Below are 24,793 nucleotides of genomic sequence, written 5' to 3' on the forward strand. Positions count from 1 at the left end.
GGGGTGGGGGAAAGTGATCGTCTCAGCCAAAGGAGGTGTTCACTTCTCACACTGATCGCCTGGTCTCAGAACAGATAGCAAAGATCTTCAGCCAAGGTGTTAGTTACTCTTACCGTAGGTGCGCAAGGCAGCCCCGGGGGTGGGGTGGGGGAGTTGTGCAGTCGCCCTTCGTTCCATTCTCAAGCTTTGGGTCGCCAGGAGTGGCGGGGAACTGAGGTGGTGACCGCTGGCTGCACGGAAGACCGAGTGTGATTACTTCAGCCAAACTTTTGTAGCGCTCCGCTTCAGTTGCTTCCCTGACACAGAGCAACTCTGCCCGGTTGCGCTTCTCCGTCGACGTCTGAGAAGTTAAGACATGCTGAAGCGAGCCGCCGGGTCGTTTTGTTTAGAATAACCGCTACTCAAGCAGCCCACGCTCTGGGACAGATCCAATGCTTGATTGCTCTTTTTTGACATTATTTTAAGAGTGAGGGTGAAATGCCATTGGGCGATATTATGAGATTAGATTTAGAGAAAATTGCCCTGGACTACATCGTACCTTGTTTGCGCGATATTGGCTTTTGCTACTTGGACAATTTCTTGGGCGAGATCATAGGGGATTGCGTCTTGGAATGTGTAAAACAGATGCATTATAGTGGGGAGCTGCAGGATGGTCAACTGGCCGGCCAGCGCCATGGCATCTCCAAGAGGCACTTGCGAGGAGACAAGATAAAGTGGATCGCAGGCACTGAGGAAGGATGTGAGGCCATCAACTTTCTCCTGTCGCTGGTAGATAGGCTGGTGATGTTTTGTGGCAGTAGATTGGGTAAATACTATGTCAAGGAAAGGTCCAAGGTAAGAGCTTTAAAAATAAGACGTTGAATGTTTGACTTAAGGGGTTTATTTCATTCGTTTCACTATTGCTCCTGGAATTAATTGGGGGGCTTGAAGTGCCACATAGAGAGCAATTACAATCTTTTCCCCATTTTTTAAAACCTTGAACCTAAACTTTACCATGTAAATAAGAACCATTGTGACGTCCAAGTCTGTTTAACAACTTTGTATATTTAAGTATTGCATACGCTAATGAATGAATGTACAATTTGTAAAGTTAAATTTAGTAAGAGATTAGTGTGAATGACAAATCTGCCTATATGCAGAGTATTTCTTTTGTTTGGGGTTTCTAAAAGTAGTTCTTGAACAACAGTTGTAATACCAGCCATGTAATAAATCTCTAAACCTTTGCTGGTGCTGCTGTAGATAGCAACCTTATTTTGTTAAAAGTTTGCAAAAGTCTGATTCAACTTAACTTGACTTTGTTGTGCTCAAATAATCAAGTGCTTATCAAACTACTTTAGCTTGTCTTGAGGGATTAATTTTATTACCTTTCTAATTAATGCATTTTTATTCCAACAGAGTCCACTGCACAACTGAATCTGTAAAATCCATATTAATTAATAAATCCAATAAATTAATAGATGCTGCAGAATGTTTGTGTACAAGAGTTAATGCCACTTCAAATTTTTATTAACCTGAAACAATGGGTGTTTACTCAGAATAAGTATTGCTTAGTAAGTGTGTTTAGGATTACTGACATAGATCGTTCAGAGGTGCTTAGAAATGTTAATAATTTATTAAATTTATTACAGTGATTACACTGGTGTAAGAGAAAGGCCTGCCATAATAGCCATACTAGTATTTTTCCCTCTGTATCAAACTTTATTCCTAAAGAATTTTTCAAAGCAATTTGAATTTTTTGGTCATTGAAGTAAAGAGTGAATTGTGTCACTTAAATGTTGGAACAAAACCAAAATCATACTCAAAAGCCTGTCTCTGCTAGTGACTGAATGAACTAGAATTTATAAAGCTCTTCTTCTGTTAGTGATTTACAGAATATAACATTAAACTGTTTTTAAAGCTTCATTATTTTGGGTCACAGGTGGAACTCTTGATCAGAATTTTATCTAGACATTTTTCTTTTTTCATTTTTTCTTCTTGACAATTAACGTTCCAAAGTGACAGGTGTAATCACACTTATTATGAACTAGATCCCTTTGAATTCAGTATGAAAGGTGCTTAGAAGTATTGTGGACAATATGTCCTGGTTACCCATCCTATTATTAAGAGTGTGAAGGTTTCCTAATCAACCAACCAACCACAAAAAAAGTCAACCTGCATATACTTGATTCCTACAGAGAACTTTGAGAAAATTACTTACCTTGAAAAACATGGTTGACTTTTCTGGAAAGCCAAGTTCTTGCCATTTGGTTTTCAGTTTAATTGATTTGGTTATTTGCAACAATTCATCCATCTATCATAATACATATTGCTCGTGAGATGTTACGGTAAATCTCCATTATCTTTAAAAAGTGCTGTGTCATGCACACATACATCCTCCTCAGATCACAGTGTTTACATTGGTGAAACATGGATAAATATAATAATTCCAAATCCATTCTAAACATCTGGCTGGCTGTACGACAAACCAGTAATAATAATATATTAAACTTGAAGGCTGCCCAAATGAAAAAATGCAAATAATTAAAAATGTAAAAAGCTTATCCACTTGCCATAATATAATACCTAATACAGATAAGACCCTCAATTTCACATTCTTCCAATCACTTTCAAAATTAAATATAGCTGTCATCGTATATAGTTGAACTTTACCTTGTAGGAGCTAAACATTAATGTTCCATGATAGTAAATTCAAACTTCATCTATTCAATTGATCTAATTATAGCCTAAGGACAGTGCAGAGTCTGCCATGCTGGCTAGCCCTAAAAATGAAAGAAGATGTCATCCATAATGTAAATAATGCACATTACCACAGGGTGTTTCCTGATTTCCTTAGCATGCTGAAGAAATGGCATAGCCATATCCTCTGGTCACAGTAGTGCAGTTTCTATCATCTGGTGCCTTCTTGTTGTTGGGATGACCACTAGAAGTCTCAGGCATGGTGGAAAAATATTAAATAGAATCTTCACTATAAAATGTTAGGGGTATTGCTTTATTTTAATCCAAGAATTTTTTAACGAACATTTGAAAGACATATCTACGTTTTGCTTAACTCTATTCCCAGGGGTTGAAATTTTAAGGAGAATGAAATGTACATTGCAACCAAAGGTTGTTTTAGATTTGTTAGAAATTTATTACATTTGTACTAGAAGTATTTAATTACAAAATTTTGCAAATTTAATATTATTTTAAATGGGCTATGACCATGGTGGCGAACCTATGGCACGCGTGCCACAGGTGGCAAGCAGAGCCCTTTCTGTGGGCACGTGCACCATCACTCCAGTCCTAGGCCTTCAACTGGGTTTTATAAAACCTTTTCGCTTTAGACCTCTGTGTGCAAAAAAAAATGTTCAATCAATCAATCAATTTCAACTTCTCACGGGGAAAAAAAGATCTTGCAAAGTTGGAATTGATTGATAGGACTTTTTAGTCCCACCCAGTCTGCTGTTACCACTGCAGCCGTGCCCACCCAATGGGCCACACCAACCCGGCACCCGATGATATATAAGTGGGTTTTGGGTTGCAGTTTGGGCACTTGGTCTCTAAAAGGTTCGCCATCACTGGGCTATGAACTTGGGAACAAGTGTCTTTGTACTTGGCAAGATTTAGTTCTGACTATATACGCCTGATATTGCATAGTTATAAACCAGCCTGGAGTGTTTATATAAAATCAGTACTAGCAAGTAGTAATTATGGTAATGCTTCCCATTTCAAAAAAATCAACTCTAAGCAAGTATATCTGTTACTAAGAAGCATAGTTGGAAGCATAAGCCTCACATTGTTCTTAGTCATAAACAGACTAAGATAACATATTATACAGGCACAGAAGTCAACATTTCCTATTAAAGTAGCTATTAAAAACATAATAATTGTGCCCTATCAGTTAATCTTAAATTTATAGTTCATTTTTACATACTGCTATATACTAGCTTAAAAAAAATACTGGGCAGGTATATTTATTTCTTTATTGCACTTATATCCTATCACAGTCAAAAGTCAAATTTGGTGGATCAAATGCTTTTGATTAGTTTTCCTTTGGCATTAACTGAAATAATGTTGGCATGTTAACAAATCCTAGGAAAAGATTAAGGCCTGCTTCTAAAGAAATCTAACTGTATCTTAGAAATAAAGTTAGCATTTTTAAAAAAGATGCTTGGGAGTGCACAATGGTGCAAACGCGGCACCTTTTTTGTTTCTCATCTAAAAGAACTGCCAAATTCTAATAATTCACATAATAGTTAATATTTTATCTTGCATTGATATAATACCACTGCTGTTGCCAGGTACAGGTAATCCTTCATTTATGACAACAATGGAGCCCACATTTCTGTTGCTAAGTGGGATAGTCGTTAAGTGAGTTTTGCCCATTTTACAACCTTTCTTGCCACAGTTGTTAAGTGAATCTGGCTTCCCCATGGACTTTGCTTGTCAGAAAGTTTCAAAAGGTGATTACATGACTCTGGGACTGTCATAAGTATGAGCCATTTATCAAACATCCAGATTTTGATCATGTGACCATGGGATGCTGCAATAGTTGTAAGTATGAAAAATGGTCATAAGTCACTTTTTCCAGTGCCATTGTAACTGGTCACTAAACAAATGGTTGTAAATTGAGGACCACCTACAGTAAGTACGGATAAGGTTTGATGTGAGCAAGATTTTAAGACAACTAACTCTCACTGAATCAAATGAATGTAAGATTGTCATAATTCTCATCTCAACTTCAGTATATTAATTTGTGGAAACCTTATTTTGGATCCAACTCATAATGACTGTTTCTCCCCATTGGTGGCTATGCATATCTTAAAAAAAGATAACTGTTACTGTTACATCTCATAGATCTGTAAGCTTCAGAAGTGTGAATGTGTTTCTCTTCTCTTAAATTTTAGCGGCAATGTGAATAAGATTCATTATAGCACTGCCGAAGATTTCACACCTTTGAAAATTACTGTTGTTTATTATAAGTCACAAAAGAGTTTCATATTTGGAAGGCAGCATAGCAAGTAGTTTACAGTAGATGATCCTGGAGAAATATGCAGTTTGTCTTTCTTTTTCTAACCAAGTACACATGTTATTGCCCGGTCTTCATCAGACTGCACCAAAATCACTAGAATTGTAAATAGAACACAAAAATCATTTTATAATATCAGATGGAGGAATTCAGCTTTGGCAGAGATCCCGGAGCAGTTGCTGTGGCTTTGTATCAAAATTACTGTTTATATTGTACTTGTCAAGCAAGATTAGTTGATATTATGTTCAGGTATAGGTTTTTGAGTGGTTTTATTTCTTGCTTCTTGTTTTGCCTTTTTTTTTTTTACAAAAACAAGGTGTTACAAATTTCCAGTTTGATGGACTTTTGTTTCCATGCTATGTTTTCTCTTTTCTTTATGGAAAACATGCTTTTCACATTATCTTTCTAACAGCGTTTTTAAAAAGTGAAATAGAGCATAGGTGATTTATTTAATTCATTGTGTCTGTGTATTATGTATTGTCCATGTATTGCCAATGTTATAATTTAAAGATCACAGTGCTATTATATTTATAAGACATCAGTTTATCACTGAGAGTTTTCAAAAGAAATAGATTATGAAAGGTTGATAATCAACAAAATATTCTCTCTCATCTTAACTAGTTATCTAATTTAACTTGGTTTAAGCAGTGTGAACAAGGAGACCTAGCTCTAGAATCCTGTGAAAAAATAAGAACACTGTTTTGAAAATGCTTGCATCCAGTTCAGTCTGAAAAAACAACATCCCAATCGGTTAAAAACTTCATGCAAAAGTTAGAATATTTAATTTGAATTCAGGAAGTTCTATATAGTGGTATAATTTTTCAACTGCGTTTTGTTATATTTTAGGCCTAATGTTATTGTGAAAGGTAGAGTTTAAAATGTAAGGATCTGTAGAGTGACATTTACTATAGAAATTATTGATCAATATAGATTGGTGGTGCCAGAAGTCTTGGCCTGAACCACGATAGAGTACACATTTCTGAGAGGGTGAATCTTCTGGCTGGGGAATATAAAATTCTCTTATGAAGACTGATAATCCAGTTTTGTGGATATCATTTGAAGAGAACTAATTGTCTAACAGACCCCACATTCTACATGTTTCTCATCTCTGCTTCGTAAATGATGTCATGCCACTTAAATGCCCTATGGTTTTAATCTGGATTCTTGGTATACCATGCCTTTTATTTTGTTTTCATGGAATCAAAATATAGCAGCAGGTTAATTTTAATCAAATTGTAAATCAGTATTGCCTCTGGTTATTATTGTGCTCTTATTCCTATACAATGGAACCAAATTTTTTGACTCTGTAAGCAACCTTTCCTGTGAATTCAGTAGAAGCAAATTAGTCTACTGTGGAGACTAAAACAGTGACATCCATCATCAAATACTAAAAGAACTTTGAAACATGTTTTTGAAATTTTGACGAACCATTCTTAATTTCATATATTTTATTTTTATTTTACTGTATTCTTCTGAGCCTTAAATTCTCCAACCCAAAGAAACTATGTTATGGTTTAGTATTGTACAAACCATGGTGTATAGGACATTCCTTTCTTGCCTTCCAGTGTCTGATACTCCATTGCCTAGAATTCCTCATTAATGTGCTGTACTCTTGCCACCAGGGAATTCTGGGAAATATAATCGCAAAACGTCTGGAGGACATGGATTTCTAACATGGTCTTGATTGTTAACAAAATATATAGAAATGACTTAATGGTTTTGTTCAGGAAATTACTAATGTAACCAACAGTTTAAAATGTATTATCAAAAGTTAACCAATTAGTTTGGAAATAATCCTACGTATGTGCAATTAGTGTATTTGGAATAATATTTGGTATCACAGTGTGGAGTATAACTCTAGCATTCTCCTCCATAAGACGCCATTCCACTCCAGATTTTCCCTGGGTAGATTTGGCATTTTCCTACTCCCATTCCCTGTTTTCCAGTAACTTTTTTGCACTTTGATGGAAATGGGTTCATCTCATATGAGATCTTCATACTGTGTTTATCTCTTATCTTAGGTCTTTGCAATGCTTATAGATGTTTGCTTCCCAGATAGTGAGTGGCTTGTCTCTGATTAGTCTGTCTGCCACTTTCAGCCCACAGAATTTGTATCCTGTACCTTCTGGTTCATGAGGATGTCTGCATTCAGATGAATTTTTTTTTAAAAAAAGACTATTTGGGAAAAGTCCTATTGTGTTCAGTAGAACTTACATACGACTAAATACGCATAGGACTGCAGTCATTTTTGACATAATGGATTCATGAAAAGGATCCATATAATCGGGTTTACAGTATTTATATTAAACCTGGAATGAAATGGATGAAATTCTGCCTGGGTGTCATTTCCTTCTGAAGTGATTTTTCTCCATTCCACAAAGGGAACTATGTAGGATATATGTATACCATAGATGTAGTCATATTGAGCATAGTGAACATTTCATAATAAGCCATATTTTGCTTAACTATGTTTATTGGATAAATTGCTGGGCATGCACAATATGTGAAATGAAGGAAGTGATGTTTACAGCTTAGTGCAGTTTCTAAACCAAGGCAGACATAACCAAGCCATGGTTTCTAAAAGTCTGCATTCATATAATGAATTCCTCTGAGCCTTAAATTCTCCAAACTCAGAAAAATCATTTTACAGTTTAGGTTTATGTGAACCCACACAATTGATAGAAGAGCCTTTTCTTGCCCGATGCCTTCTGGTGTCTGTTACTCTGGTGCCTAGAATTTCTCATCAATATGCTGCACTCTTACTGCCTGGGAATTCTGGGAGTTATAGTCTCAATACATCTGGAGGATATCAGAGTAGATGGACATCGGTTGTCTAAGAATTAGACAATTTCTTCTGCTTACATGTTTTATTAAAATTCCTTTTACCCCCCAGAAATGCTTTCAAAATGAATAATGCATGAAACGTATCCCTAATGAATGGAAAGACATGGATGTTCATTATGCTGATTGATGTGAACAAGTGTGTCTGCTGAAAGGCAAACCTGTTTGGTTGGAAAAGGAATTCCAGGTGTCTAATTGAGTTTACAAATTTCGTTGGTATCTTTATTTCCTTCTTGAGTCAGCTGCTTCAGTAAATGTCATTCTTCTTTCATAAGCTTATGGGCAAAAGTAAATGAAAAAATCTGGAATGTGCTAAGGGGAAACAGTTTATGCAGAGATCTTTCATCTTAGGTCAGACGGCAGTTAATTGTGTCTTAGTAGCAAGTGAAAATTAATAGTTCTGTTGTTTTACATTCTGGTTGTTTTAGGTATACTGAATAAAAGACTGGAATAACTTTCCATCTCTCTACATACATGTCCCTGTGTTTTTCCCCACCACATGTCTTTGTCGGGCATCTTAATTAAATATGAACTGTTCTGTGTGTAATATTTGGGTGGTAAAAATAGTTAGCTGACTGTCATTTGGTTACAATCTAGCAAGTAATAACACCTGGTTTTCATGTTTGAGTGACCCATGAATTTGAGACTTCCACTTAAGATTTAAAATACCATACAGTTGAGTAGTATATGAAAAAATGGTCTTGGCATGTGTTTCGTATGAGATGTTCATCTTGAAGTCACCGAGCAGCATATGTGGCAGATACAATAGCAATTGAACAATTTTCTATCATCTCATTTTATGGGGGTTTGTACAAAATGCAAGATTTTCTGAAGATGGTAAAAATAAAACAACTAAAAAGCTATTTTATTGCATGCTGTCTATGCTGCCTGAATATAATAAAATAAAAATCCATTCTTTTATATTTTTTGCATAAAATGATGCATTTTAATATAAAGTTTCTGACAATGAGGAAAGTTACTGTTTTTTCATAATAGTAATAGCATTTAGACTTATATACCACTCGATAGTGCTTTATAGCAGTCTCTGGGAAGTTACGACATCAGCATATTGCCCCCAACAATCTGGGTCCTCATTTTCTTTTTACAAATTTTATTGATTTTCTAATATTACATTTACATATTTGAAAAGCACCGTGGTGGCTGGGTAGTAGTAATTCAATTACATATAAATATCATTAGTACAGATTTCAGATTGCTACCATGAACATTTCCTCTCTTTTTCCCTACATATGTACTGTCTATTTGTTAATTTAAAGGCAAGTTTTATCCTATCAATCACATAAAAAATAACTTTCTTACATATATCCATAGTTTTCAGTTTAGACATATTCTAGTTGTTTTAACATTCAATCTTTTAGACAATCAATGACCTAATAAATTTTTCAATTTTAATTTCCACTAACATTTAGATTTAACGTTTGATATTTATCATTCCCAAAATTTTTAATATACTCCCAATTCATCTATCACCATTCCTCACAAAATCTTAATATTCAAAATACACATCCCATTTACTTAACTTCTCACTCTTTATGTCAACAAATTGAGGATACAATATGATATTCTTCCTTTTAGCTAATTTTCGGATTGTTTTTTTTAAGTAGTAATCAAAATTTCTTTTTTATTTTAGTATTTAGTACTTCCTCTCTTCCTCTTTGTATCTGCTATCTCTTGCTTAAACTGATAATTTTCATTTTTAACGGTCCATAAAGACCTATTTATTACTTTCAAAAATAAGTTTTTAGCTTATCTACATTATTCACCTTTACATGACCTTTATGCACAAATCAATATTCAAATTAACTATTGGTATTTATACTGCTAAATTTTAATGACCAAATTTTTTTCTTTATCTCAGTTCATAACAATGTCTTGTGTTCAACATGCACATCTTATCTATTTAAGTACATTCTGTTTTATATTTTAATAAGCTGGTCAAAACTCCATTCTTCTTCTGGCTTTTTTCCTTTGCCAAATCATCTTCCATGTCCTTGTTTTTGGGTCACCGAACCAATCTCCTTGTAATATCATGTATATTAATTGATGTTGGCAAAACCATCGGGTTGCCATGTTTTTGAGAGGACTTGTAGGTCTAGTGGGTCGTCTCTTTATTCTTCCATATCGACGTGGTTGTTCTGCATTGTTTGTCTTCTTATCCAACTGTTCTTTTTCTAGATCCTCTAGTTCCTTCTGTGTTGTATAAGTAACCTTTTCTTTTTTCCAAGTTGTCAATATCTTTCCTGGATTTTCAAATATCAATATTTGCTGGGTCCTTATTTTATTGATTTCAGAAGGGTGGAAGTCAACCTTGAGCCTGTCAAGGTCGAACTCCTGGCAGTGAGCAGAGTTAGCCTGCAATACTGCATTCTAACCTTTGTGCCACCATGGCTCTTCTACGATAATTGTAATATCATAGCCATTTTTAAGTTATTGCTGAAAATTAAAGAGAAAAATTTCAGTTGGATAGTGCAAAGCAACAGCTACAAAAGCAGGTTTGTAGTGCAAATTATTTAAAAACATGATGTTTTCTTTGACTATTGACCTGGGATTGTATATAAAAACAAACAAATGAATATTTTCTTTTAACCTATCCCTTTCATTGTCATAAAAATCCATAGCAGGGGTTATCAGAAAAATATGTGATAAAATCAGTAAAACCTCATTTTACTAGATTTAATGCTACATGAATTTATTAGACTTAATACTACTTTTTAAAAAAACTGTTTTCAAGAAGTAAATATCTTAGGATTTGTAAAAATATTCTGAATTGTAAATCTTGGTTTATAATATCTTATATACGTACAGCAAAATAGGGGCATCCTAAGGCCTCCAAATACTTTGGAACTGCAGTGTTCTTAATTAGCTGCACAGATGTGTTTTTGATCCCTCAGGAAAATACCTTCCAGGTGGACCAGATCAGGAAACAGATTCTTCAAGAATGGTTGAAAGTATACTTTATTGAGATCAGCTATAGTAATGGGCTCTTGAAAGCTGTCTGTATTTTTCTTTCTCTCCCTCTTATATCCTAGGGCAAGGGTGTCAAACTCAATTTCATTGAGGGCCGCATCAGCATTGCAGTTGCCCTCAGGGGGCTGGGTGGGTGTGGCCTGGGTGGGCGTGACCTACTGGGTGGGTGTGGCTAAAGTGCGTATGGCCTACTGGGTGAGCATGGTCAGCTGTACATCGTTCGCATCAAGGGTGCCTATTGGGGCCTGGGCAGGAGTGGGGCAGATCTGAGGGTCTCTGGCAGAAGGAGGGTCTCTGGGCCAGGGCCAAGGCAGTGGGGGCCGTTCCCTCACTGTTTCCAGGATGGCTTCGCGGGCCACATGAAACCACTTCGTGGGCCGGATCCAGTCCCCGGGCCTTGTGTTTGACATGTCTGTCCTAGGGAGTTAAGTCAAAGCCAGTTTGAGTGTCTTTCTAATATATTCATTTCCAGGGCTGAAAACCTGCTTTTGTAGCTGTTGCTGTGCAATTTCTCTTAAGGTCATCTCTGAGAAACTCCACGCTACCAGATTAAGGAGGCTATCGTAGGAAAACTGAAGCAATCACCCCAGTCAGCTGTCTTAAGGAAAATGGCTACTTTGTCATTAATTAGTGTTAGTGATTGACCATTATGGGACTTCTGCTTCAAGTGCCAAATCTTAGATACTTTGTACCTTAGTTTATGGGGAGTTTGCTATTTGCTTTTCACCTTTAGAGAATGAAATGTCTTGGGTCAACCCTGTGATAACACTACAAATATACTAGGTTGACTTTTCACATGAAAAGGCAAAGGGAAATTCGCACTGACACCCTTCACTATGATTGATAGCCTGTGGTATTGAGTTACATTAGTCATCATACAGTCAGGCCATTTTGCTTGCAGGTATATCTCAGCTCATTTTTGTTTTTCATTTTTGAAGAATATACGTAGAATATCCCAAGGAACATAATTATGGGTCTGTTTCCCCCTCTCCAGAGTTGGAGCTTAGGGCTGTGACCTTGGAGAGGGAGATTGTAAGAGCCAGCTCTTTCTAACATCTGGAAGAAATCCTAACCTCAGAAAGTCCACAAAGGGAAGGTCAGGGTTGACTCGAGTCCCAAAGAATTCTAAGCCTCCATTCCAGCCTTTTTTGTATCTTGTGTTTGTTTGTGTAGGACACTTATCCCATATCCTGCAGTCTGTGAGACAGACTCCCTTCTGAGGGGCAGAGCAATGCTTTCTTCTATTTTATATCTCCTTTACCAACAACAGACCAAAAAGGGGTTCTTCTTTATTTTTAATCAGTCATTTACTGTACTTTTGACATCAACACACACTGACTCAGTTTTATGATTTTTTTTCTAGGCTAACCTTCCTCAGTATAGTAACTTACAAATAAGGGCCAGCTTTTGCCCCTGCCGTCTTCCATGTCCCTGTCTCCCTTAGGGGTTATTTCTTCTCTAGTTTAAAGTAATTTAAGGTTTAACATGGACCTCTATGTTTCCCTTTAATTTTCACTTGACCAGCATGTTAACTCAGATACACTTCTATCTTGCATAGCATATTTTTTCCTAACATTCTTACCGTATCTTTATGATATTATATTAAGTATAGGCAACAGATGCCGAATTCTTGAATTTTGGCAATCTAAATTAGAAACTCTGCCAAAGGTCTTATTCATTGCCCAGGACAGCTGTCTGTCGACTTTGCACAAATTTCTGCCCCATCTACTTTAATAATTGGATGCAGCAATGATCTTAACTTGTTGACTGATCCAGAAAATCGTGACATTTGAATTCCACATTACTTTTACCTTTTGTTTTCTCAAAAGCATCAGCATGCAGAATTTAATGGGCAATGAGAGCAAAGTTGCTGTAGTTTAGAGATCCAAGTCAATACATCCTCTTTGTAGTTGGCCATCCTTCCTTTTACTGTAGCTGTCACAGGCATTGTTCCATAATAGGCTTCGCTGAAAAAACTACCACTTGCTTCTATACAAATTCCTGCAAAACTACAGAATCAGAGTAATAATGTGTTGCAACAAAAGTAATTTTTGACAATAAAAATCAGTTGCATTTACAGCAGTTAGTATGGTCATTGAAATACTGTGGTTGTTTCACTAACTACAATGTTTAGCTACAACAGGGTGTTTGGCAGCATTACGTTTAGATTAGGGACAATTTTATAGCCCGAAACAGGCTTGGTTTTGTTTGCAGGAATACCGTATCTAGGAGGTAGCATAGATTGGGGCCTGTATTATACAAAACATAGCACAAAGAGACATAGAAATTCTTGCGTTTGCTGACTGATTCTGGAAGCATATCAACTATCGTCAGATTCCTATATTACAGAGCAAGGCCTTGAAGTGGTAAGCACTTCTGCCCTTGGGAAAACTTCTGCCTGTCAAAAATTGGAGCTTTTTGAAAACTCCCCTTTAGGCTTTAAAGAAGCTACTCTGTGAAGTGAGGGCTTAAGTGACTCAGGGAAACAAGGAGAACATCTTAAGTATGTGTTTTGTCCTTCTCTAAATGGTGACAGGCTGTGGATAGCTTGGGGATGCTTTTGTGCTTTTAGTGCAATTGTGAAAATCTGGTTGAGAAACAAAGTTTTTCCTTTAAAACAAAGAAGCAGTCAATACACTACAAATAAAAAAGGCTGAGCCTTTCCAACACCCAATTGTTTATATCTGTAAAGTTTGGCCCCCATATGTAGTCACCAGCCAAGAGGAGTCATTTGTGTTGTATTACTATGTATTCACAGATATATTTTCAACTTTGAGGGTTGAATCTGTGTTGTTTTTCGCCCCTTTTCTTTTGCTATAGTGTCAACTTGATATTTAAACAGGATGTAAGAAAGTCTTCATTGACAGTTTAATATAAAAATGCTGTGGTTGACTGCTTCTTCTAATGCATCCTGTTCTTAACCTAAACTGAGAGTAACTGTAGCTTAAACATCTAAAACACAATTCTTATTGTCAGATGGTGGCAGCATCTCTCTAGGTTCCATATCCAAAGGACAAATCGTATATATTTATATATCTCCATTTGAGGAAAAAAGCTGTATCTGTTGGGGAGAAAAAGGTGTGTGTGTGTGTGTGGGGGGGGTCATTGCTAGGAGATTAATACTCTTGCTTTCTTCGTGCAGCAGTTTCCAGCATGATCGATGAACTAGGAAATAATCAGGGCTCCTCCATGGTAGGTTATACATCTTAAGACATTTATTTCTCATTGATTACTTGGGTAACACCAATGAGCCATTGATATAAATCTCATTGCATTAGCAACAGACCTGACCCCCTATCTGGTCTGCCTGCTGGTCTAGAGTCTGCTTTTATAGCACAGGTTTAGTACAGTTTGTAATTGAAGTAGAAGTTGACTATTAACTATCAATGTGCCATTGTTATGATGTTTATGTGTGTGTAGTGGAATGTCATATAGCTCTGAGAGAGCTAAGTCTCCTAATATCAGGGTGAAGATCTGAAGTGCAACTTTAATTTTTATCCTAGGAAAGGATGACAATAATTCATGTACATAGAGAGAAATAAAAGGTTGTCACTACAAGAATTGAAAAGTGTAGACATTCTTCCTAATCTGCCTACCTTTATTCTGGAATTTTTTTTTCTTGGCCACATTCGATTAAGAAGGTGCCTTATGACTAAATTTGACAAAGTAGACCACACTGTACTTCTTGGCAAGATAGAAAAATATAGAGAAGTAGACAGCATCACCACCAGATGGATTTGTAACTGGCTGACCAACTGGACTCAATGTGTAGTCCTCAATAGAATTACATTGGCATGGAAGGAAGCAAGCAGTGGAGTACCTCATGGTTCTATTTTAGGTCCAGTACTCTTCAACAGCTTCGTAAGTGTTTTAATGCAGGGGTGTCAAACTCAATTTCATTGAGGGCCACATCAGCATTGCGGTTGCCCTCAGGGGGCCAGGTGGGTATGGCCAGGGTGGGCATGGCCTACTGGTTGGACATGGCTAGAGTGCATATGGCCTACTGGGTGGGCATGGCCAGCTCTACATCGTTTGCATCAAGGGTGCCTATGGGGGCCTGGGCTGGAATGGGACAGATCTGAGGATCTCTGGGCCAGGACCAAGGCAATGGGGGCCATTCCCTCACTGTTTCCAGGATGGCTTCGCGGGCCACATGAAACCACTTCACGGGCCGCATCCGGCCCCCAGGCCTTGTGTTTGACATGTCTGATTTAGAGGAAGGGATAGAAGGGGAACAACACCAAGCTGGGGGAAAAATAGCCAACACTTTTTAAGCTCAGGAACCAGAAAGGTCTTGCCAGACCTGAACACTGGGTCCAATCCAACAAAATGTAATTTAGTGGTGAAAAAATTAAGGTTTTCAACTTAGGCAAAAAAAGCCCCAAATGCACAGTTATAGAATAGGTGGTACCTGGCTCAACAGCAGTTACTGTACAGAAGTCCTAGTGGACAATCACTTAGGTATATGAGTCAGTAGTGTGCCACAGCTGCTAAAAAGACCAATACAGTCCTAGGCTGCATTAACAGAGAATCAATATCACATGAAGTATTAGTACTCCTTTATACTGCACTGGGGAGACCAGACTTGGAATACTGAATCCAATTTTTGTCACCACGATACAAAATGTTATTCAGATTCTAGAAAGAGTGCAGAGAAGAACAACAAAGATGATTGGGAGCTGGAGGCTAAACCATAGGGGCTGCTGCTTGAGCTGAGAGTTGGACTAGGAGACCTTACAACAGACATGTCAAACACAAGGCCCGGGGGCCAGATCCGGCCCGTGAAGTGGTTTCATGCGGCCCGCAAAGCCATCCTGGAAACAGTGAGGGAACAGCCCCCACTGCCTTGGCCCTGGCCCAGAGACCCTCCTCCTGCCAGAGACCCTCAGATCTGTCCCACTCCTGCCCAGGCCCCCATAGGCACCCTTGATGTGAACGATGTAGAGCTGGCCACGCCCACCCAGTAGGCTGTACGCACTCTAGCCACGCCCACCCAGTAGGCCACGCCCACCCAGTAGGCCACGCCCACCCTGGCCATACCCACCCAGCCCCCTGAGGGCAACCGCAATGCTGATGTGGCCCTCAATGAAATTGAGTTTGACACCCCTGCCTTACAAGGTCCCTTCCAACTCTTATTCTGCATTGTTTTTCTCCTGTGATATTTAATCTCACGTGTATAATACAGGTCAGATGAAATTAGTCCCTTTCTACGTAGTCTTAAAACTGCTGAAACAAATCTATTTGAAATTTATTTTTTGTTGGGCTGTTGATCTTAGAAACCTGAACGGAATAAAGATAAGAAATTTGAAAAAAACCAACATGAGCAAAATAATCAACAGAAAGTGTAAGATAGCTATTCTGAGTTTCAAAATCAAAGATGAGTTTTAGAGAAAAATGAGATGTAAAAAACAGTAAGGGCTCCATAAACGTAGGAGCTTTTACCATTAATATAAAAAAGATGTAAATAGTGAGGGGTTTTTGGGTTAAGCCAAAAGGGCAATCCACAGTTCCTTCCTGATTGTTTCATGTGTGTTACAGTTTCAGCTTTCGATTTGTACACATACAGAATCTCATTTAGGTGCTTGCATCCAATTTTCAAAATAAAATGCTAATGAATTAGGGCTTGTATGCGCTCTACATTTCTTTGGACAGAGTCTGTTTGCAGAATATTTGTGTACATTACAAATATAAAACTTTTACAATTTCTTACAGGTGGATTACAGTGTCTAATTCAACATCAGGCTTTGTTTGATACATTCAGTAATTTTGGCAATGGCTCAAGTATTCTTTCCAGAATCAGTCTCCACTTTGCTTTTCGGCTTTTGTTACCTGCTTATTGAAAAATCACTTGGTTCTCGTGTTTGAAGTGATTATATTGAGGAAACTTGTGAATCACATTTTGTATTGATATTATATTCTTAACTTGAAGATCTCCGGGTGGAGCTGCTAGGATTGTTATTTTATTACACTTTCATATTTCAGTTCTCTGTTTTTTCTGTGCATCTGTATTATGAAATCTGTGAGCATGATCCTTCAGCATATCTGTATGATGAGAATCACTTCAGTGTAGCAGTCAATGAAATCCTTTCTTCCATTCCTGCATCTTGACTGGCTGTTTACTGCTCAGGTTGAGACTACCGTTGATTCCCTCTTGCGTGAACCACTGCATCCACCAAACTGCTCATGTTACTTTTTAAAGTAATGTTGACATGTCAATAAGTAAAAAATTATTTTGATTGGCTAGATGCATTCATGCCAGCTATTATTGCCCCCATGTATAAGTGTAATTTGTACTTAAGAGTTTGGTACTAATTTCATATGAGGAACTACCAAGTTGAAAGTGTTTCAGAGATGTTCTCTGTTAGCAGTTTGTAAACTTCACATAGGTTGGGAATCATTGTTTCCATGAGACTTCTATTCATTAACCTCTAATATTACTCAGAAGAACAAAGGTTCAGATTGCAGTATCAAACTATGATGGCTGCAGGATTTGCATGTCAGCATTGACCAGATGATGCATGAAGGGTCGCTATACAAGCCCCAGCACCTTTGAATCTTTGTGTGACACTTATGCATGTACAAAATGGGCAGGGTTTGTGTTTAACACTCCATCCACCATCTTGCTGAGTTTAATGATCTCCATAGGTACCATTGATCAGAGTAGAAATGAAAATGTGCCTGTAACAGCAAGGTTACCTTTTTCTACTGACTAGAAATTGTACTAGGAAGACACAATGTCCATCACATAATGTATTTCTACTTCTGAGTAGACCTGCTGAGAAAATTGGGCCCAACTACAGACTGCCAGAGCAAGCAGAGTTCTCACCCGGTAGCAGATTGAGTTAGAAAGAAGGACTTGATCTGGAATTCTTCTGAAATGTTAACATTTCTCTGCTGATTTTTTTGAGAGCAGAGGGGGGGGGGAAGGGGTAATGACAAAACGTTACCTTTATTCAGAAAGAAAGAGTGGTCCAAGCATATCCTTACTTTCTAACACACACACACACACACACACACACACACACACACACACAGAGAGAGAGAGAGAGAGAGAGAGAGAGAGAGAGAGAGAGAGAGAGAGAGAGAGAGAGAGAGACGGTGGGGGAAAGAGATGTATTACATATGTGAAAGATCCATGTAACAAGTAGCCCTGACTAGAATAGGTCCAGGGCCACCCATTTGTATAATATAAATTATTTCCATGGATTTCAACTAAGCAGAGAAATGGAGAAAGAGAGGGGGAATTTTAAAAAGCTTTTGTTTTTAGCTTTTTTTATACAAATGCAAAGGAAGCAATTACATTTTTCTATCTTCCAATGTTCTGCATTCAGTTGGTGGGCTGCAAGAAAGTTGGCCATGTTCTTTTATGGGACACGTGAATGAACTAGCCATTCTCCACCGTCATGCAGATGCATTTATTTGATGCATTTATATTGCACTTTTTAGCTTGAAGGGCTCTTGGATTGAGTTAAAGAAGATTAAAACAAAGGCAGCCCTGCTTTAGGCCTTTCATTTAAAAAGACAAGAGAAAAAAAAGGATCAGGAGGGAAAAGGACAAGAAGAAAATTCAAGTATTGGTTTCAAATATGTCATAGTTTTTATCTAGATTAACTTGAAATGAAGCTCCTTGGGTTATTTTATGTTAATCATGTCTCAGTTTCAGCCTGTAGCTGAAAAAAGAGGAAGATGTTTCATATGCCTATAATGAGAATGTATTTTTAGATTCCTGGAAGGCCAAGTATCCCATGTGTCTCATGACAGAATATTTTCTCTGCTCATGCTGAGTATTAACATTGACAACATTGGGCGCTGTTTGATGAATCTTGTCTGAGTTTAGACCTGGTCATGGTTTCCACCTGCTAATGCAGCAGGAGCTACAAGTCCAGAAAACCTTCAGGTCACAATATATGCAAATACAGCTGTTCCAAACTATTTTTATTTTTATTTTAATCCCATTTATATCCCGCCCTTCTCCGAAGACTCAGGGCGGCTTACAATTTAAGCACAAACCAATGTGCTTAGCAATAGCCTTCATTCTATGTATATGCCTGCTTATTAGGGCTTCCCCCCGCAAGCGGCATTATTACAAAGTCAGCTTATTGCCCCCAACAGTCTAGGTCCTCATTTTACTTACCTCGGAAGGATGGAAGGCTGAGTCAACCTTGAGCCTGGTGGGATGCGAACCTGCACTAATTGCAGGCAGCTGGTGTTACTTAAGGAGGCATTAGCCCACTGCTCCACCAAGGCTCAAACTACACGTTTGAAGCTTGCTCTTGGTAGCTGCTTATAAACTGCAGCATTACTTGTCAGTTTACAATGATGTCCTCGGATAAATGTTGCTTTTTTTGTCAAGACAGTACTGGTCCCCCCATATTCCTGTTGCTATATCCTGCTAGTGTTGCCACTAATTGTTCCTTACTGCTGATATCACAGCTTGTAACACAGCTAATTATATATCTAAAGCAGAGGTTCCCAACCTTTTGGGTACCAGGGGCCAGTTCCATGGAGAGAGGTTTTTCCGCAGACCGGAGAGTGTGGGGTTTTGTGTGCTGCCTGCATCTCGCAAATGGGGCTTTGCTTGTTTGTGCGGGCCGGTTGCTGGCATGCTGTAGACCAGTACTGGGCCACAGACCAGGGGTTGGGGACCCCTGATCTAATGGACATTCTGACATTTGTAATTCTGTGGATATTCTGTAACCTTATGAGTATTCTTGTTAGCCTAAAGTTTGGCTCCAGAATGAGAACTAGTTTGGAAGGCTAGGATGTCCCATTACTCATAATGTATATTGCTTTAAAGCAGCAATGCATCCAGCATCCAATCCAAGTCAATCACCGGGACCAGAGTTTTATTCTTCCAAGCTTTCGGACTTGTACTGGAGCCCATGCTCTGGGCAGACATCCATACATATAACCTGGTTAAATAGCTGGCACAACGCTTAAGCTTCCTGACCCAACCCTCAAACAGCACAGTCACATCATCCACACACCCTGAGGTGACAAACCCATACTGGATCCCATAACATTATCCTGGGACACGTACATTCATCTTGCATGCATTTAAATCAAAAGTAGTCCTGTACACAATGCACCCCACCCTATTGTCTTAAGTTTTTTTCAATTATCTTTAAGTATTTATTCATTTTGTGTTGAGCCCTTCTGTTATTCATTGTCCTTCATAGTTTTTTTCATCAGTGTTTTGGGTAATCTTGCTGATTACTGAAGTATCTTGACAGTTTATTTTGCCAAGAAGGACCTCACCAAATTAGAGTAGGAGGGCAGACAGGATGTGGAGATGTCTGGAAACCACATCTTAGAAGGAATGATCGAAAGAGCTGGATATGTTTAGCCTTAGGAGAAAAGATTAAGAAGAAACATAACAGCCTTTCAGATATCTGAGGCTGTCTAGTGGAAGATGAACAGATTTATTTGTTGATCCAGAGAAAAAGGTAGAAATGGAAATAGCTGAGGAATAGATTTCTGCTAAACATTAGAGAAACTGACCATGGAACAGATTGCCTTAGAAGATAGTGGGCTCTCTTATGCTGGGAATATTTAAACAGCATAGGGCAGTCTGTCAGGAATTCTAGAATCTTATCCTATATAGCAGATCCTGAATTGTCCCTGCAGGAAGAATTATATTAGATGATCTTTAAATTTCCTTTACATCTGCTCCTTAATTCTAGGATGCATAGGAATAAGTTCTGCCATAAATCCTGCTCTGTTTGTTATCCACCAGGAGTGCAGGACCTTATCTGCAGTGGCCACCGTGTCTGTATAAAATTAGGGGTATGCATTCCCTTGTGAAACAGATGAAATCATTTTTTTTAAAATCCCACTCACTTTTTAAATGCAATTTTAAATTATACGCGTGTTGTTTTAATTCTCTTGACTTACTTTTAAAAAGATGGAACGATCCTAAGGACAGTAACATTAAAAGGACATTGAAAAAACGAAACAACTCCTCTTCAACTCAGTTGCTTTCACCCTGATGGGAGAAGTAGCATTTTATGTGCAACTAAATAGTTTCCACCTACTGCCTTTCAAAATTTCTTTTAGTTGCTTCTCAAGGAAGGCTTTCAGGAGGAGCTGGTGTTCTCCCCCCCCCCGACCTCCTCTTGCTGGGAACCCCAACAATAATGAACGTGGTCTCTCTCTTATAAAATTTATCTCGCAGCCTTTAAAGCACAGGAGAAATGAAACTGGCAGCAATTTTTTGAAGGCGTAAAAGAACATTAAAGCTTTGAAATTGTCAAAACAGGGCTTTAGAATTTTTTTTCCCCCCCCAAAGAAAAAAAGAAAAACAATAGCAAATTGCTATGCTTTTCCCTCTTGGCTCACTCTCCTGAGCTGAGATTTCAAAGAAAATATGAGAGACAAACAACCGTAACAAAAACAACAAGTAGAAAAGTTCTGAATATATGTGTTTGTCATGAAAAGGAGAGGGAAGACGAACAGCTCCCATCCTCCGTCCCCCCTGATTTCTGAAAGTATTCAGCAAGAATCAGTTCTGTATGTTTTGTATATGCTTTTCCTTTTTTCATCCGTTTCTCTGTGAAGTGTACTCAGGAGAGATGTTAGTGTTTGGTCGCTGATAGCCTCACGCACTGCACGTAGCACTGTCATTAAGCCATCATATGGCTGGCCAGGAGCCAGATCACACAAGGGTTCTGAGGAAATGCTCATAAACCGAAAGAGTGGATATATATATGTGTGTGTGTACATCAGTGCAGGAAGAATGTTTATTTCTGCTAATTGGAAGCGAACTTGGGTTGTCCTGACTAAAAAGAAAATAAAAAAAAACACCCAGCCTTTTGCATTTCAAGTAGCACTTGCACGGCTGCTCTCAGCAGGCAGTGCTTTGGTCTAGAGATGATTCTTGAAATTACATGTGCTTCTGTAGACATAAAAGAGAACATCCGCTGGCAGCAATTTTAACTTTGTAAAAGGAAAAAAAAAGTGTAAGAGTCAGGACTGCATGAAAGCTAAAATAAAAGCATACGAGCAATACGATGCTTACAGATAAATATTCATCACAGTATATACTGAAGTATGTGAGGCTAAAGAGCAAGGCAACACCCTCCTTATAAAAGGAAGATTAATTGTTTTGATAATGGGAAGAGACGAAGGTGTTCATTGCAAGCAGAATTATGATTCTCTATCTAGTGAATTCCCTTCAGCCTCAGTGTTGTTGTCATAGCCTTTAGCGCTTTGCTTTGTCCTAAAAATGCAATGTGACAAAATGCAGCCTGCTTTGACAGACTGTTTTACAATGGGAATCACAGGCTTTTATTTACGTATTTCATTAATTTATACCTTCAAAATTAACCCTCAGCCATGCCAAGTGGATAGAATTGTTGATAGGCAAATTTTGCATGACTTCCTCCCTCCTCTATCATAAGGTAAAATTTAATTTGATTTTGATCTGGCCCTTGCTTCCAAACCAGTGTGACCAATGTCCTCCCCATTCATTACCCCCACCCCAAGTCATGAGTTAATCTGGTACACATTGTTGGGTATGAGCAAATTCCTGTAGAGATTTATATACTCTGATCAGCGTTAATAATTCACCAGTTGTAAATGTGTCTTTCTCAAGACCTCTTGTATTTCCTGGAGGTCACCTGGAACAACCATTAAAATATCTGATCCCATGACTGGTGAACCAAATAAAATATTGTGCCAGTTCATTCTGAATCAGATTGCTAGTCCTACCTAGTATACTATATATGGTAAGAATCAGAATGAAAAATACGCAGTGATAATATTTTTATTTAGGCCAATTTAAATTTTAGAATAGTTGCCTGCTTTAGAGTTTATTAAAATTCCTGTTTGAACAATAAGGTTGAAGACAGAAAAAGCGTGAACGGCTACAGCCATTTGTAATAATGTTAAGTAATATAGAATTACAAGTAGATTTTTTTTCTTAGGGGTGCTAAGCCTTTTATTTCAAAGGCTCCTGTTTTTTAAAATATACATTTCATCAGCTGAAATCCACTGTTTTCATTTTAATGAATTTTCCACACTGCAACCTTAAATTGCTGGACTCCTTCGAGTAAATCAGGTGGAAATGAAGCTGGCTTTCAAAAATCCTGTCTGTATTTCAGTAGTTTCCTACACTTTGGCCAGATAATGACCCATAGTTTTCTTTGAACTAGGTTTAACATGGTCCCTGACTGGTGAATTTCCATTGTTTCTTACCCTTCCTGGATCAGTAGCAAAAGGAAAAAAAAGGCAGCACCATTTTGCTATATATTTCATGGTAGAAGGGGCAGATGGCAGAACTCTATCAATTTCATTGTTTAAAAGCCAAGTAATGTGGCGGTGTAGGCCTATAATGAAATGCAAGGGTAAACTGGACCCACTACTTGAACTAACACAAGACAGAAAACATTATTTTTGATAGGTAGCAGAAGAAGACAGGCAGAAGTTGCCCTTCGGTGAGCTGGGGTGGGTAGAAATTGATGGTGGCCATTCCTTCGCTTGAGACTCTCTGTAGCCTACATTCAAACTGGGGCAAATTGATAATCGGGATCAGCTCTGAGTGTGATGTCCAGATTGATGGGAAATGAAACAGAAATTGACTGATTGGGTCTGTTCATTCATAACACTGGTGGTTATTTTTTTTAAAAAAAAACTATTAGGTATTAAAGAATGTATATAAATAATTATTTAAAAAACCCCAAGGGATTAAAAAGGCAAAATACAGATGAATAAACAAGTGGTTTTAAAATGTCATGGAGATTGTCATTTTCCCGTACAGGTGGTCTTTGACTTACAACTACAAGTGGGACCAGAATTTTTATTGCTAAGCAAGGTGGTTGTTAAATGAGTCACACCTAACTTTCTGACCCTTTTTTGTTACTATTTGCTAAGCAAATCACTGTGGTCATTAAATGAATCATGCAGCCATTAAGCAAATCGGACTTCCCCTGTGAACATTGCTTGTCCAAAGCTAGCTGGGAAGGTTGTAAATGGCAATCACATGATCCTGCGATGCCGCAAACGCAACACTCATAAGAGTGAGTACTGGTTGTAAGTCACTTTTTTCAGTGCTGTTGTAACTTTGAATGGTAACTAAATTAATGGTTGTAAGTTGAGGAGTACCCGTATATCATTAGTTAGTTCTGGATAATGAAATATTTTAAATTCTTTGAAAAGACAAAAAATCAGTATTGAATTTTAAGCCAAGAATAAACACCAAAAATTAGAGGTCAACTATAAATAGCTGTTAAATAGACTCCAGAAGATGGTAGAGGACAGGAAAGCATGGAGGAACGTTGTCCATGGGGCCGTGATGGGTCGGACACGACTTCGCAACTAACAACAACAACAACAAAATAAATAGCTGTTGCTAATTTAAAATATTAGGTAGGTGGCAGTCAGGAAGTCTTTTAAGTCATCTTGCTTGGAGATGCTAAACCAGGAGAGGATTTCTGGGCAACTTCATAAGTGAGAATAAGAAGCGATAACATAAACTGTTGGCCAGTATTAAGTGCATATCTGTGACATTACATTACAATTGCCTGATACTATTACATGGAAAAATTACATTTGTCAGACACATTGAACTGGAATTATTCCTTTGCATATCTGCAGGAGGCAAGGCTCACAAGGTGAAGCTAAAACTGTCGGTGCTTTGGAGGTGGAAGTTTTCAATAGGGTGTTGCTAGCCTGCAGCATTGAAACACTGCAGTTGTAAACACCTAAGTCTGCTGATCTGAATCCAAAATGAGATGGATTGGCTACCCCTGCATGAGAGCTCTCTTCCCAACCCCCACTTGATCTGGAAATAACCAGTTTCTCTTGTTGAAGCTGGCAAATTAAAAAAAAATGTTTCTCAAGCCCAGAATCTTGAGACTTGAGGCTCAGGAAATAAATGTCTCCTACTTCGTCATCCACTCTAGGCTCATAAAAAAAGCCATGTTTGAGAAAAGTGCTATGAAAAGAAATCCCTCACTA

General features: G+C 38.0%; 1 protein-coding gene across 1 annotated transcript in view; it reads left to right on the forward strand.

Moving 5' to 3' along the window:
• Positions 1–477: 477 nt before the first annotated feature.
• Positions 478–24,793, forward strand: part of EGLN3 (egl-9 family hypoxia inducible factor 3) — a gene marked incomplete at its 5' end in the record, with an annotated part of 34,495 nt that continues 10,179 nt past the window's right edge. The window contains one exon of the mRNA XM_083350314.1: positions 478–834. Within this exon, the coding sequence (XP_083206440.1) occupies positions 478–834 (357 nt within the window). The remainder of the gene's footprint in view (positions 835–24,793) is intronic.

Source organism: Vipera ursinii (genome assembly GCF_947247035.1).
Source record: "Vipera ursinii genome assembly, chromosome: 1".
Classification (NCBI taxonomy): domain Eukaryota; kingdom Metazoa; phylum Chordata; class Lepidosauria; order Squamata; family Viperidae; genus Vipera; species Vipera ursinii.